This window comes from Toxotes jaculatrix, chromosome 19, assembly GCF_017976425.1.
Source record: "Toxotes jaculatrix isolate fToxJac2 chromosome 19, fToxJac2.pri, whole genome shotgun sequence".
NCBI lineage: Eukaryota > Metazoa > Chordata > Actinopteri > Toxotidae > Toxotes > Toxotes jaculatrix.
This window is the reverse complement of record NC_054412.1, coordinates 9,475,573-9,490,196: the sequence shown is the minus strand read 5'-3', so window position 1 is coordinate 9,490,196 and position 14,624 is coordinate 9,475,573. Positions and strand designations below refer to the sequence as shown.

At 39.9% G+C, this 14,624-nt stretch overlaps 1 protein-coding gene across 2 annotated transcripts in view; it reads right to left on the bottom strand.

Moving 5' to 3' along the window:
• Positions 1–710: 710 nt before the first annotated feature.
• The window catches only part of usta (uronyl 2-sulfotransferase a), a 91,063-nt gene continuing 77,149 nt past the window's right edge, over positions 711–14,624 (bottom strand). For both annotated transcript variants that reach the window (XM_041065225.1, XM_041065226.1), the window contains 5 exons: positions 9,854–9,933; positions 9,597–9,750; positions 2,758–2,855; positions 2,505–2,662; positions 711–2,354 (listed from right to left, as the gene is read on the bottom strand). In XM_041065225.1, the coding sequence (XP_040921159.1) occupies positions 2,056–2,354; positions 2,505–2,662; positions 2,758–2,855; positions 9,597–9,750; positions 9,854–9,933 (789 nt within the window). In that variant the 3' untranslated portion in view covers positions 711–2,055. The remainder of the gene's footprint in view (positions 2,355–2,504; positions 2,663–2,757; positions 2,856–9,596; positions 9,751–9,853; positions 9,934–14,624) is intronic.

Here is a 14,624-nt window from a genome sequence, read left to right as displayed (position 1 = left end):
CCTAAAGCAAGGCTTTCCCAGACTGAGGCGACTGAGGCGAATACTATGGTATGTCCAAAATTACACTAAGATGTAACATGATGTGTTTCCTGAAAATAACACTATGTATTTTGTATCAGGACGGGTAGTGTTGTCCAGACTGGACTTGGGGAAGTAACTTAACAAGTGGGGAACCAGAAGGAAGATAAGTTGAGGTTGCTGCTGCACAGACGAGAGAGCTAGACCTGTGGAAAAAGCAGAGAGGGGTGCCAGATCATGGTCTGCTGGCTGTCCTGTTAGCAGTTGACTATCACTCTGATTTGTGTAGCAACATGGGAGATTGTCAGAAGGTTGAAGATGAGGCTGCAGGCACAAATAGCCTAACACATTTTTCAGAAACAAACCATCTCCAAGCAAAGCAGGGACATTAGCCACAATAGTTAGAGGACATTTATTTTGAAGACTGTAAAATGATGGACTGAATTAGTTGTCGTTAACCAGTTCTTAGCTGTTGATATAAACCCATCCTAGACCCCCTTAAAATGCCAAGAATAGGTTCATAGCCGCCAGAAACCAAAGGTACAAATCGTCGTGTTATTAAACTTTTTTTTTCCTTCCTGAGAATCTTATCTGGAATGCAAAATGAATACAAAATAATAAATTAAACTGGCAAAAAAGGAAACACTGAACACAAACCTGGACAATGAAAAGATACAGAGAATGGAGATTAGGATAGCAGAATGAAATACGTAGACGACAGTCACATATTAGCTTATGGTTACTGTTCTCCGCATGATTTTTTTTTTTTTTTTTTTACATGAGTGATCAAAAACATGCTCTCGGAATAGCTGCTAGAGAATTAGAAATTTGTGTTAGCTGGATCGTAACACTTCATACACTTTCATGATAATATTTTGAGAAAGAAAACAGACCAAAAGGAATGCTTAAACAGTAACATAATCCCATTTGAAGGCAAATTAGTATCCAGTTTTGTGACCTACCCTCCTTTTGCTGCAGAATTTCATGAAAAATTACCTCAGAAAAAGTGCAGTATATTCATACAGCTTTGTAATGCATCGCAGTAGAAACACTGGTATTTGGCAAGCTCAATCTTTTAAACTTTGGATTTAACTAATTACGCTCCATAAATGCCTTTTAGTGTTATATTAGTCTATATTCTCAACTAATAACCTGTCCCAAGTAATAAATCTATGCTAAAATACAATGCTGGTTTGGTCAAACTCAATTGTTCATGCACACGTAGTTGGAATTCTTTGAATTCATAATTGAGTGCATACTGTTTAACCCTCATTTTTACCTAATAATATTTTACAAATTAAACAAAATGTTATAAACCAATACTGTACCAACCGACTTGACTGTGTCACACAACTGCATCAGCTGTGCACAGAGGGTCCTCTGTCACAGTTACTGGAACTCTTAGCGAGGTTTGGCACTTACAACAGTCCAATATACATACAAGACTTTTGGCACTTTTTTATTCATAGATACTATTTCCATTCCAGGTTTTAGGACGTTAATCCCTTAATAAAGTATGATCCTCTCTCTTGGGCAATGTCTCTGAAGTCTACTCATACAGTAAACATCCCAGCAACCAACATTTAGAATATTTCCCAACACATTTAGCTGTCCACATCTTGCGCTAATCTCTCCTGGAGATTACAGCGATTACTTTTTTTTTTTAATTACATAAACAAACCCCACAACAAGCTCAAATTAAAACATATCTGAGTCAAAATGAGCAAAATGAGTTTAACATTATTTCCCATTGTCCTTGGTCAATTTTTAAATAGAGTATTTTGTACTTCCAATAACTCCCTATAGTCCTCAGTGCTGAGTCTGTCAAGATAGGGAGTCTACTGCAGATGGAGAACAGGGCTCGTAAAAACACGAGTGTCAGGATCTGCACATCCCTAAACACACCTCACTTTTCTCGGGATTGCTGAAAGACAGGGAACGCTGCCCTTTGCCTTCAGGCTGCCTCCAGCTATCTCCAGCCAATTCTAGCCAATCTGCTTTTTTTTGGCTACATCCACTGTTGATCGAACAGCCTTTTTAGGGATGGACCAGCCAGCTGTTGGCATCCTCCAGGTCTGTGTCTGTGTCTAGCTCCTCATCCTCACCCAGAGGCTCTGGTGTTCTGAGGGCCAGCTCTCGCAGGAAAGCGGGTGAGTAGGCAGGCGGTTGGGAGACAGACTTGAGGCCAATTTTTTTCTTCATGAGGTGGAACTGGTCACGGATGAAGTTGTAGAACTCATACTCGTAGCGCATGCGATGGTACAGCACCTGCAGGGCCTCCAGAGTGGGTGTGTGTTTACGCACAGTGCCTGTCATGTTTCCCATCTTCCTGTAGTCTGCAGGAAGAAGATGAAAAGAAGGCCAAGTCAGTTGCATGCAACTTGACAGGAATCCAGTCAAAGAATCAGACAAAAAAATACAGCATTTTAAAGAAAAATAGAGTTGCCAAAACTTCAACAAAAAGGCATTTTGGAACATGAGCATACCGGGGCTCTTGTAAATGTTAAGTACTCCAGTAAAATAATGAGGTAAGAGCCTCTCCAACAGAAGCAGAACATCCTCCAGTTCCTCAAGGATACCCACAAGGAGGTAGTTCTCTAGCACATTCTGTTTGGCCCTCTCCAAAGCCCACACTCCTGGCTCCCTGGAAGACAAAATGGGAATGAGAAACAGAAAAATAAAGACAGGAATATAAACAGACATCAGCGTAGTAGTAGATATGTATCTGTCAGTAGGTACCTGCATTGAGGATGTTGTCCACAGAAGTAGGGAATGATGTAGAAAACTCTGGGGTTGGAGCATTCAGGGTAATTCTCTAGAATGCACACATTGATGTCCTGAAAGCAGATAAACATAAAAATCCATTAAATTGTAAATTATGCCTTTCTTTAGAGCTTCCTTTCAAATCACAAAGAAATCTTAAAGAGAACTGTAATGATGTTTCTCTGCCACTAGAGGGAGCTCTTCACTAGCACTGCTGTGAACTCAAGCTGTATCATCTAAGCAGCCAAAGTGCTTTGCCTCACAACATGGTGAGCACAAAGATAAGCTCTGCCCCTTCATCTCAGCTGCTCTCAGAGGCTGAGATGCCAAATAAGAAAACATAAAGTAATGTATGGATTCATTTTCAAATGGAAAATAACACTGTTAAGGGGAAAACTACAGTGATTACATCAGAGTTGTGAACTTAGTCTGAATGTGGTAACCATTAAATAATGAAAGGGGGGAAAAAACACACAGAGGAAAGATTAAAAACACACATGCAGGAGTGAAGTTGGCCAGCCATCTTAGTGCTGTGGAACCAGCAGTCAAATCCATGTCAGGTGACGTAAGCCTTATGGACGGCAACAAGTCCTGAGCAACAAAACACGAAGCATGACTCACACAGATACGCCACATGCTTGTGCTCATATACACAGACTTTTGGTAGCACCAGGCTACATGCATGAGGAAAAAGGTGTCGACAGGCCTCTGTATGACAGTTACCAGGATCTAAAAGCAGAAGCAAATTGACAGTGTAATGATTATATCAGAGCTTGCCCTTTAGATTTATGCCCTGATAAGCTGGCAACGGCTGATTTAAACAGAGTGATTTGTCAAAGCCAACAAAGGGCAACATGGTCCATCACAGAGATTAGGTTGAGTCAGACAGGACCAGAGGCGCAGACCTTCCCAGAGGACGCAGACTGGATTTGAGGGTGAGATGAGAGGGGCCTGTGGGTGAACACTGGGAACCAGCTGACTGAGCTGTGAAAAACACCTCACTGACAGGGGTGTAGACATGGATTAAAGACAAGAAATCACGTGTATATGAGCATGTATTAGCTTGAATTTTAAAAAAAAAAGTTACAGTTTGCCTTTGATCAGTTTGTTCTGTTGGCTGCATGTTAGCAATAGCATAATGATTATTTTGACACCATTTTTGTTGTATGAGACAGTTCGCGACAAATATTGATGCACAAACTAGATGGCCGTACATCTTGATTTTTCTCAAGCTTCTACTGAGGCAGCAACGACAGGATGAGCATGAGGGCCTGCACAGAAGTCTATATACATAAGCTGGGATAACATAAATTATGCAGTTGGTCAGTTATTTTTTCCCTGCAGCTGAACACTGTGGTACAATTGTGTCTCTGATTCACCGAGCCGAGCTGCAGGGTTTGTTTGAACTTTATGACCGAATACTCTGAGCTGCACTATGCAAGGGGAACAGGACTTATTGGTGATCAGTGAAGCAAACCACTGGAAAGCTCTTCAAAGAAACCACAACAAAACCCCAGGGGAACCTTTAGAAAACAGTTCAGCATTGTCCTATTGTTAGTGTACGGGTCGTGTCTGGACTTGTGATAAGTTTGCCCTGCTTTTCTTTGATTCATAATTTCAAGAGCAATTTGCTGTTCTTCCTGTGTTTCGTTATTCAAAGAATGGCAGTGTCAGTCCATCCAATTATCAATTATCAGATCATGTCCTTGTCCTGCAGTTTACAGTCTCCCATCTGTGATCAGTGTAACATTTTCTCAGAAGATACGATAAAAAAGATTTTTGGCAAAAAATTTGATGTGAGGCTATAAACTATAAACCGCATGCAGAGATTTCAAAAGAAACTCAAATTATATTTCATACTTGAACTCAAATACAACAGTTACAGTACAAATCACACACGCAAACTCACTGCACCCGCCATGCAAATTAACAGACACCGAGAATGGACTCAGAAAAGCCTTTTTCTACCTAATGCAGCAAAGCCCACAAGCTCCCAAGAAAATCATTACGAGCCAAATTAGAAACAGAAAAAGTGTGAAAAAACAAGTGACAGCCAGAGTCAAAGAAACAGAGAAAGGCGGACAGGAAGTGACACGTGTGATGCTATTCTCCAGCACACATGGCCCACTGCCAGGAAGTCCCTCCTCCACTTTGCTTCGACACTTGATGCAGGGCCCTCATGCCTCAACATTTAGGGGACCTCTGGGAATCCAGCCACAACTCATTCATATACAACTACGCCCAATCAAATACGCACACACACACGGACAAACAATACACACCCTCTTTAGAAAGGCCCATTAGTATTTCGAAGAGAGCTCCTGTGTGCACACTCATGCTCATTGTTCCTATTCTCACTATGGATTAGGCCAACTGAGCAGTCACAGAAACTGTAGCAATAGGTCCTAATCTCTACGACGGCCTCCCGTTTCACTGAATGGATTGTATGCATAAATTAAATCGGGAGTAATTGATGATGTAAACTTTTCCCATGGGACACTTCTACCTCAGTTTCCATCAGGGAGCATGGGAGTAGCAGACCTGGGTCAAATCACATTTAAACCTCCAATAGCAATGTTCTTTGCTACTTAAAGGCAGCGGAAAACAAAAACATACATGATAAATAAGAAAATAAATACAACACTGACATATTTTCACTTTTTAAGTTGATCTTTTGAACATGTTAGCAAACAGATACACATCCAGTGGCAACAGAGCAAAATGATCATTCATTTGGAGTTGTGTTTGTGAACATATGTTGAAAGCAAATCTAACATTCCCTGTCCTTTTAGCTCTGTTTTTTGTGTCCACCAACTCCTGTGCAGACCTTCTGGCTCTTTAGCTGCTAAAATGCTCCTTTACACGTGCTATTTGGTGCCATATAACCAAAACAATGAGCTGAAAGACGCTGAAAGAACTTTGTGGAGCTGTGAGGAACTGCAAAGTAGGGTGTGACATGATCCTCTGTTAATATAAAAACACAAATCATAGCCCCTTTAAACTAATAATTCTTAGCATTTGTTTCAATTGAACATGATACTACCATGCCAACACATGAGTCTTGTGAGTCTTGTGTCAGTTGCACCTTAGGCAATCCACTATGTGAAAAATACACCACCTTACTGTTTCTAATGTTAAGGCATGCTAGGGCATGGCTGATGCCAGTAAAGCCTCCCATATTTTGTGTGCACTTATTTGTTGATTGCATTTATGTGTCCTTGTAAATGTCAGATTAGCTGAGAGCAGATGATTTTCACTTGCCGTGGGACTCTCACCTGAACGAACCAGTACCTGTTACTTTCAAATCGTGAGAAATAATCTGTGTTCAGTCCGAGTTCAGGTGAGGCACTGAATTACTTCATAGATTTTCTGCATGTGTTTACATGCATATTTACATGTGTATGAAAGCACACACACACACACACACACACACACACACATTGTACTTTGTGGTAAGGCAAACAAACACACACGTAATTCTATACAGTAGCTAAAATAATCTGACCAAAACAAGTAAGTTGGCTTAAATTTAAAACCCACTTCAATCCAAACACAAAAAATTATTTAAGTCTTTAGCGACAGCCCATGCTTAGTCCCTTGTGTGTGTATACTTAGTGTACTCTGTTCAAGTGTCCAGTGCATGCCTTTGTATAGTGTAGTGTATGTGTGTATGTGTAAAAAGGGGTGTGGGGACTGACGGAAAATCCAAGCCGACCACAGGAATGTCTCAGTAACACGTGCATCAGGTTCCCTCGGCCCTGGCTAGCAAACTGACAGTGTTCTTTCATTGACACCTCTCATATCCACCCAGCGCCGGGCAGGCAGGCCTAATGCACACCAGGCAGGGGATATAACTAAGACTAGTCTGAACTCTGAGTGTTGACATAGTAGGGCACTCATGCTGATACTCACACATGTATCTGAAGTGCTATACTTGTGAGGACATTCATCTCCCGACCTAAAATGTGAACCTAAAGTCTACATTGAAGACACTGAAATTTAAATCTATATTTAGCCTTATTCTGGATATAAATGGTGAACCAAGTAATTCCCTATTATGTGAAACTGTTGCTGAGAATCAGTGCTGCAGTCTCTCCAACTTATGGATCTATGCAGACAGCTGCTTCCAGTACACAAGTTCACAGAAGCTGAGGGCTCGACTCTGTTCACTCTTTACACTTAAAGCTTAATCTTTAACCCTTAAACCTAAGCTTGCTTCCATTTTAAATGTATAATATGCACATATTCAAACTCCTGAATATTGACTCTTCACATTAGCCTGTCTGTTTGCGACTCTATATGCTGATTCCAAAATTCATTCTTTAGCCAGTAATTGGTTTTTCAGTGATGTTCAGCCCATTTTTAGGTGTATGCAGTTTCAAGCAGCTGCACTACTACACAAATGCTAGTGTGGCATATGCTTGCAGCCGCTGTTTCTAGATATGATTTAACACATAACTGCAAGTTGTTTTTGCTGATTAGGTAAGCTAGGTTGTTGTCACTGCTATTGAGCACAGTCAGCGCAAAGAAATAATACCAACAACAGCAATATAAAGCAGTAAGAAAAGAAAGCAAATCAAGAACTTCTGAAAATGTGTCTTCGCGAATATGGTGCCTTCTGAGAGACACTATGATGGTACAGTAACATGACGTCTGAAAATATCACATCCTGTTTCATAACTCCCTAAACTAACGTCAAATAAAGATGTGAGTATCAACAAAATGTCAATACTTTGGAAGCTTTCAGTCAGACACACACAGGTAAGCAAGTCTACAGCAACATAGCCTCCCCCTCCCCTTTAACTGTAGCAAGGGGCCCCCGTGGTCTGCATACTTTAATAACTCAACTCACATGGTCCAGGGAAAGCAGTGCAATACTTAATTACACCCAGTCAGACTCAAGCCAGAATGACATTCACTCCTTCTGTTAGCCTCTGAGTATGGATGTAGATATAGCCTCCTGAGCTCTCAGGGTCTCTGGCTGTGTTTGAGTCTGGATATTGATTTGCCATGTATTAATAGAATCATTGTTTTGACCTTGTTTTATTGGTACAATATTTTATGATTCTGTCTACTTTCTCCTAGTCCCACATGTAGCTGTTTGTCTTACTTAAGGGGAATTCCAGTCCCTAGACACATCACTTCCCTGCTAACTGTATGACCTTATACTGAAGCTGTATTTAAGTAGCTCCTCCACAGTGTAAAACTCACACAGAGATCAAAACATGGCAACTCGGAAATTAAAGTATGCCTCCAAATGGCATGTACTGTTAAATTTGAGATACATTGCCTTCAGTATAGTGCTACAGGGGTAAACAACTCTGCAAGGCAGATGTAGGATACCAAGTTTCTGATGTGGTTATACTAAATCAGGTCTCTAATTGGAATCATAATCAGATTTAAATATTGGGTTAGCATCAGGCTGCCGTGGCCTTACAATTTGCCTTTCTCCCTCCAGCAACACCACGTGTAGAACATCTTCAAAGAGAGTAGAATGTGGTTTTAATATATTTCTGTATTGAAGAAATGTTCTGTTACTTCTATATTAGCGTTTCGGAAGTTAGTGTTTGTCTCAGGATAACAACAAACAGATACAGAAATCTCAAACATATGAAACATGATGATCTGGCTGACAGGATATGCTATTTATAAGTTACTCAGTGAATAAATAGTTGAGGAAAACACAAGATTACTTTCTTGTTACAATCGTTTGTGGAGGATCATAGTGCAGAAGCCAGTATATGACTGTTTCTCTGTACTACAACTACTCCTTAGCATACGTGTCTCCATGATTATAATGTATAGCAAGGTGATAGCAGAATATGAAATTAGTGTAGAACATTTCAATTCAAGTCTCAACTGAGCTTCAGGTTATGAAACCAGATGGCCGGGAGCCAAAACAGATACAAATATAAAGCGCTGTTATTGGCAAGTCACTGACTCAGTCATAAAGTAACTGCAGCACTGTCAAATACTGCAAACGCATTAGTATTTCAAAGCATAAACATCTGTGGCATTGATTTAGCTAATGCCCATATGAGAGTAAATGCGCTTGTGGGCACTGGGGCTGAGATGAAACACAGATAAAGGGGAAGAAGGCTAAAAGATTCAGTATTTGCTTGACTCTTTACTTAATATTGTCATAAAGTGTCTTGCATAGGCTCTCTTGGGATCACAACAACATGGTGGGGTGGGATCTTGTCAGTTCTCTTTTTCACAAAATTAAGACAATTTCATGGCGAAGGATGAACAGCTTTAAATGGAAAGAAGAAAGGTGACTTGATTGGCTATGATTGATGGAAGCTCAAACCACACCTACTAATAATGATTTCCTCCAAATCTAAGCCCTTTCCAAACTTCAAGGAAGATGCCAAGCTTTGGCCACAGAACTACAGCTAATCAATCAACAAGCACAGTGTGTGGCTACGCTTTGCGTGAGATTCTGGCAAAGATACTTTGCCTTAATGAAAAGTGGTGCACTTCACATTTTTATATATGCATGATGCAGACACATTTCAATGGAAACTTGTAGCAAGTGTTAATTCCCAGACCACTAAAAATGTCAAGACAGCAAGCTCAAAGCCACACCATCAAATATTTCTATCAAATATTTTTGTGTGGCACAAAATCTCATCTGTATCTATGCATAATTTTTCTTAAATGAGAAAAGAATCTACTCTGCAAAATCACTGACTTACTGTTTTACTCCACAAAACTTGAAGCATATAAATCTTGAATTTATGCTTTAGCAAATTGCTTCTTTTTGCAAAAAACAGAAACAACATTCAACTGTTGCCTGAAAACAAAGATCTCACCAGGTATCTCTCATCATCTTTCATCCCTGGTGTGCGGATGAGGTGGTTCTGCTCGCCCCTCCAGTCACCAAAACGACGGAAGAAGTAGTTGGAGAGGAACCGGTTGATGGGATCCCGGATAATGTTTATATAGACAGGCTGTTCTATCCTGAACCTGAAAAAGACATATAATAAAAATGTAACTTAAAACGCTCTCTGCCCAGCTGAACCAACATGTGGAATGAAGCAAGCACTAAGGATTAAAGTTTTTACTTTACCTGGTAAAGTTAAGGAAGTGAACATGCCGTGTGTATAGGAATGGCTGAGGGATATTACTGATGTTCTTCATGAGATCCACCTAAAAACAAACACACACACACACAGTCAATTTAACTCACAGAATTAATGTGTGTAAAACACAGTGTCTGCCATAAACAAAAAGCTAAAATATAACCAGGTGTACCTAGCCCTTGATTAAGGCTTTCTAATGAATCAAATACAAAGAAAAATTAAAACAGCATCTTGAAACAAGAAAGTAGTTGAATATTTGCAATGAGCACATAAGCATGGATAAAATGTTCTTTGGCTTTAGATTTATTTGGCTGTAGGTCTGCCTTAATTTAATTTGAATAATTCCCCATTGCACACTGTCTGCACCACAGTTTCAAACTCTGCCTTGACTGCACAACTTGATAAAGTTGTTTTGTTCATCTGACAGTATTCATCACCATAGCTCTAGTTTCCCCTCAGTCATGTCATTGACAGGAATGCCAACATTTCTAAAGCTCTTCTTAAGTTTCTTCTTCCTCTGCAGAAAAAAAAAAACTTGCCAAAGGCTTTCCAGGGCTGCATGGAGAGTCAGGCTAACAGCAGCCAAAACAAACATGTGATACACAGACACAGTAGTTCCATATACAGCTCAGTGCAGGTCCTTCGCATGAGCTGTTTGACTGAAGGCCATGCAAATTAAACCTAATTCATAGTTATTCCTGACATGGATAGTTCCATAATGGAGTAATTCTGTATGTGAGAGACACAGTAAGAAATTAGTTGCTATGCGAGTCCTGTCTCTGCACCAGCAGAGCATACAATGTGCCCAATTTGAAAATAACAAAAACACAGAATAATGACTTTATGTTTTGTTTATGTAATGGTAGAAGAACTCTTCTCAAGTTGTATACTGGGATTTACTATAATATAAATACTGTCACTGATTATGAAAAAGAAAATCTGCACTGGATCAATTTACTCTTAATTTTGAAATTTACAAAACTGACTTGTTCAGCTGAAAAAGTGTTTCGGCCAGACTATACAAATTAAGACTTGAAAGATATAGGCCAAGCGTCAGAAGTGTCAGACATCTCAGGTCTTTCGTGAATGAGTTCATCAACAGTTTAACTAGCAGACCAAGTTTTCCCTATGTTTGTAGATCTTGTGAGACTCATTTGTCTTTTTTCGTGTTATGCTAATTTTTTTTTCTCATTTTTATCGCCCCAAATTTAGAATGACTTATTCCACTCTACTGCAAGCCTTGTCCAAGCTAACTCAACCACTGGGGAGGGTGTGGACAGCCACATGCCGCTGCTTTCGCCATGACTCCTGTTGCTGCCAGCTGCATCTTTTCTACTGTCAGTAGGAGTATGCAACGGTCCAGTCCTGTTCCCCAGCATCCTAAGCTCCACGTTGCGAGCACCCCAACCAATACAAAAGCATCAGTCCTCACTGGCTTCCCATCAACAAGCAACACCCATTGTGCAAATCAGAATGCACGTTCAAGCCAGAGGTACTGCTAATACAAACTAAAACTCTCAACAGTGATGGGTGTGTGCTTAGTCCCTGCTGCACGCCTCACACCAAATAAAAGGCAGGAAGAAAAGCAGCGCAAAATGAAAATAATCTTGTACATGATTAGTTAAAAAGTGTAGACTTAAATAGGCAAGAACAAATGAATAATGAACAACAGCTGAACACTGCACAAGGGGATTTCAACATTCAGAAGATTCACTATTCCTCAGTTTCTAGCTTTATCAGTACAGCCTGAGTGAATCAAGTGTAGTGCCTGTGAGTAGATCAGCAGCACAACCATAGAGTGTGGGGAAGAATTGTGGTCACAAAACCTCTGTTGAATATCTTTCAGACTGGTGTACTGAAAATGAAGACTGACCAAATTGAGAAACTTCTCCAAAGCTGTGAGAGCAGAAGAGGACACCACCTTGGCACACTTTCAAATTCTCCACAACTGGAAACATAACAGATGAACTTACACGTGAATTATGCATCACAAGGGACAAATGCAACTGGATCATTTTCTAGGTGAGTGCCTGACAAGTTCTGCTATCCATCTTGGCTTCTAGCGGAGATCCAACGGAGCAGCTGGATCTATCTAGCCAAAGACTATCAATAAATTATTCCTTGGAAACAGAATTGACAAGCACCAAGAGAGAACAAGTCTGGTTATTTCAGAGGAGACAGGCAGTAGCAAGCTGAATGTGACAAAACAGAAGGATTGACTGAACTAATCTGTCATTTGGAAAGTTTGTAAAAGTGGCTGTGCTTTTCTCAAACCAATTTTATTGATGTCAAGAGTAAAACAAAGAACAAAGTAAATTAAAGCTGCAAGCAGCGATGGGCCGCGGGAGTCGGAGCCAGCGCAGCCACGCACAAGAGTCCTCTCCTCTCTCCTGCTCTTCTCCCCAGAGAAGCACAGCCGTATACAGCAACAGAAATGACATAGCCCCCTCCCAGCAGGGGTCGCTATGAGTGTATCATCGTATGAGCATATGAATGAGTTGAGAGTGTGAAGGTCATCCTGATTATCTGTGCAGAGCAAACATGTAATTTGGTTTAATGAACAGTGTGTTATTTGTAAAGGTTACTGGAGCCTGTTGTTAAAAGTTAGACATTGTTTTTCCAAGCATTATATAATTTGTATTTTAACCATATACATTTCATGATTAAATGTAGGGAGGTGGGACTTTAGTTGAGTGGGACTAGTTGTTTGGTTCAATGGTGTCTTGAAGATTGATGATGTCTGTGGCCACACCCCCTTTTGTTTAGGGAATTCTGCCAACGTGTGAATAAAACAACAAGGTGAGTTTAGGTAGACATTTTTGCCATGTGGATGATTTGGTAATAAGGTAAAGCTTTGTATAATTTGTATAGTGTGTTGGTTTTTGGTTAGATGGGGTTTATTTTGGCAGTACAAATGTTGATCTGCATTGTAAGATGAATTATCTGTGCAGATAAAACATGTAATTTGGTTGGATGGACAGTGTGTTATTTGTAAATCACCTTAGTGTTGGTTAGAGTTTGTGAATGGAGGTTGAGAATGTTTTAGTGATTAAAAGTAATTTTACAATGGTTGTGGCTTGTTCATGTACACAGGTGTTATTAAAACACATTTAAACAGTTCTAGCTTTGGTGTAGTTGAGATATGATGCAGAACAGAGATATGTTGCAGTCTTTTTTACCTGTTTTTCTGAACTTATATTTTTATATGTACTGTGTTTTTATTGCTGGAGCACAACAGAGCTCTGGTGAATTTTCTACATTTCTACTGTTTGTTCTTTACATGTCCAAATCCTTTGCTTTCTCTACTTTCTCAACAAGAACTATTTCAAATCATATACAATCATGTACATCACCACTTACCCACAGATGTAACGCAAAAACACATTATAGATTATATGTCATAAATCCATGCTTTGATTCTATAGCAGTAATACCTACTGTACATATATGTCATATACAGTAAAGGTAAAGTAAGGTTTTCTTTGCTACATTACAACAGCATTTCCATGAATGGCATATCTCATTATCACAACTAGATATGTTGATAACACAATATTTAAGAAATGCTGTTGAAATATAAGTTTTGCTTTACCTTTACATCACTTCAAAAAACAAAAGGCACTGGTTATGGTACACCTAGTACACTAGGGTGGGGTTCAATTGCCTGCAGTGCCCTGCTAATAGACTGATGATGTAAGATGCACACAAAATCCTAAATCTGCATAACTTGTCATAACAACTCCATGTTAACACATCTATGTAGAATGTATGTATTTCCATTATATAGTTCACATGGCACACTGACATAGACATTTATGGCTCCAAGTAAAAGGAGCTCAACTGCACCAATGCCTCCACTATCTTCTCTTCTCTTTTTTCCAACAGCCCTAATCTCATCTGCTCTCCAGATATACAGAGACATACACATGTACAAAAGACGTCTTCTCCCCCAGTAGGTGCTGTATGTGTGTAGCATAATATAAGTATGTCACTGTGTTCTCTTTTGTATGCTGATCAGTTTCTCCCTCTTCATCTGGTCTGCTTTCCAGTGAACTACATGAAAAATACACATATTTCCTATTCCCAGTAGTTGGCCCTATTTGTGTATCGTGATATCAGTACATCAATCTGTTCTGAATCACATGATCAACATGACTGTAAAGTTTGATCCACATTGGATGAAGTATGTGGGAGATAAAGGCACAAATACATCCATTTCCTGTGTGTTGGCGAAGGGTCAATTTCGTGGCGGCGCCATGGCCAGACCGTGTAACATAGACCAAAGCGTTTCAAAACTTTTAGTCAAGAAGACCTTACGAGCAAACAGAGCAATTTTCAGCATGATCAGACCATTCTCCTAGGACGAGTTCGTTAAAGTACAAGCTGTGCGAAACGTAGAATGGCGGTATTTTTCCAAAATGGCGGACTTCCTGAACATCGTAGAACTTTCCTCCAAGAGACTTTTTTTCTCGTATGGACATGATGAATCTGTGTACCGAATTTCAAGTTTCTAGTGGGGCGCTAAAGAGCTGTTTGGCCGCACTTGGTTGCACGGAAAGTGTGAAAAAAGAATTTTTGATGGAGGAAAATTTTGGGCAAAGTTTGGTGAGTTTTTGAGCAAGTTCAGGGTGTCAAATTAGTAAGTTCAGGGCCTTGCACGCTTTGCAGCATAGGAAGACTTCAAAATTGTTTTTGACCTCAAAATGTCATAAAAAACGTCATAGTATAGTAAGGCGTCAAAATCGGCCAAAAAAAGTC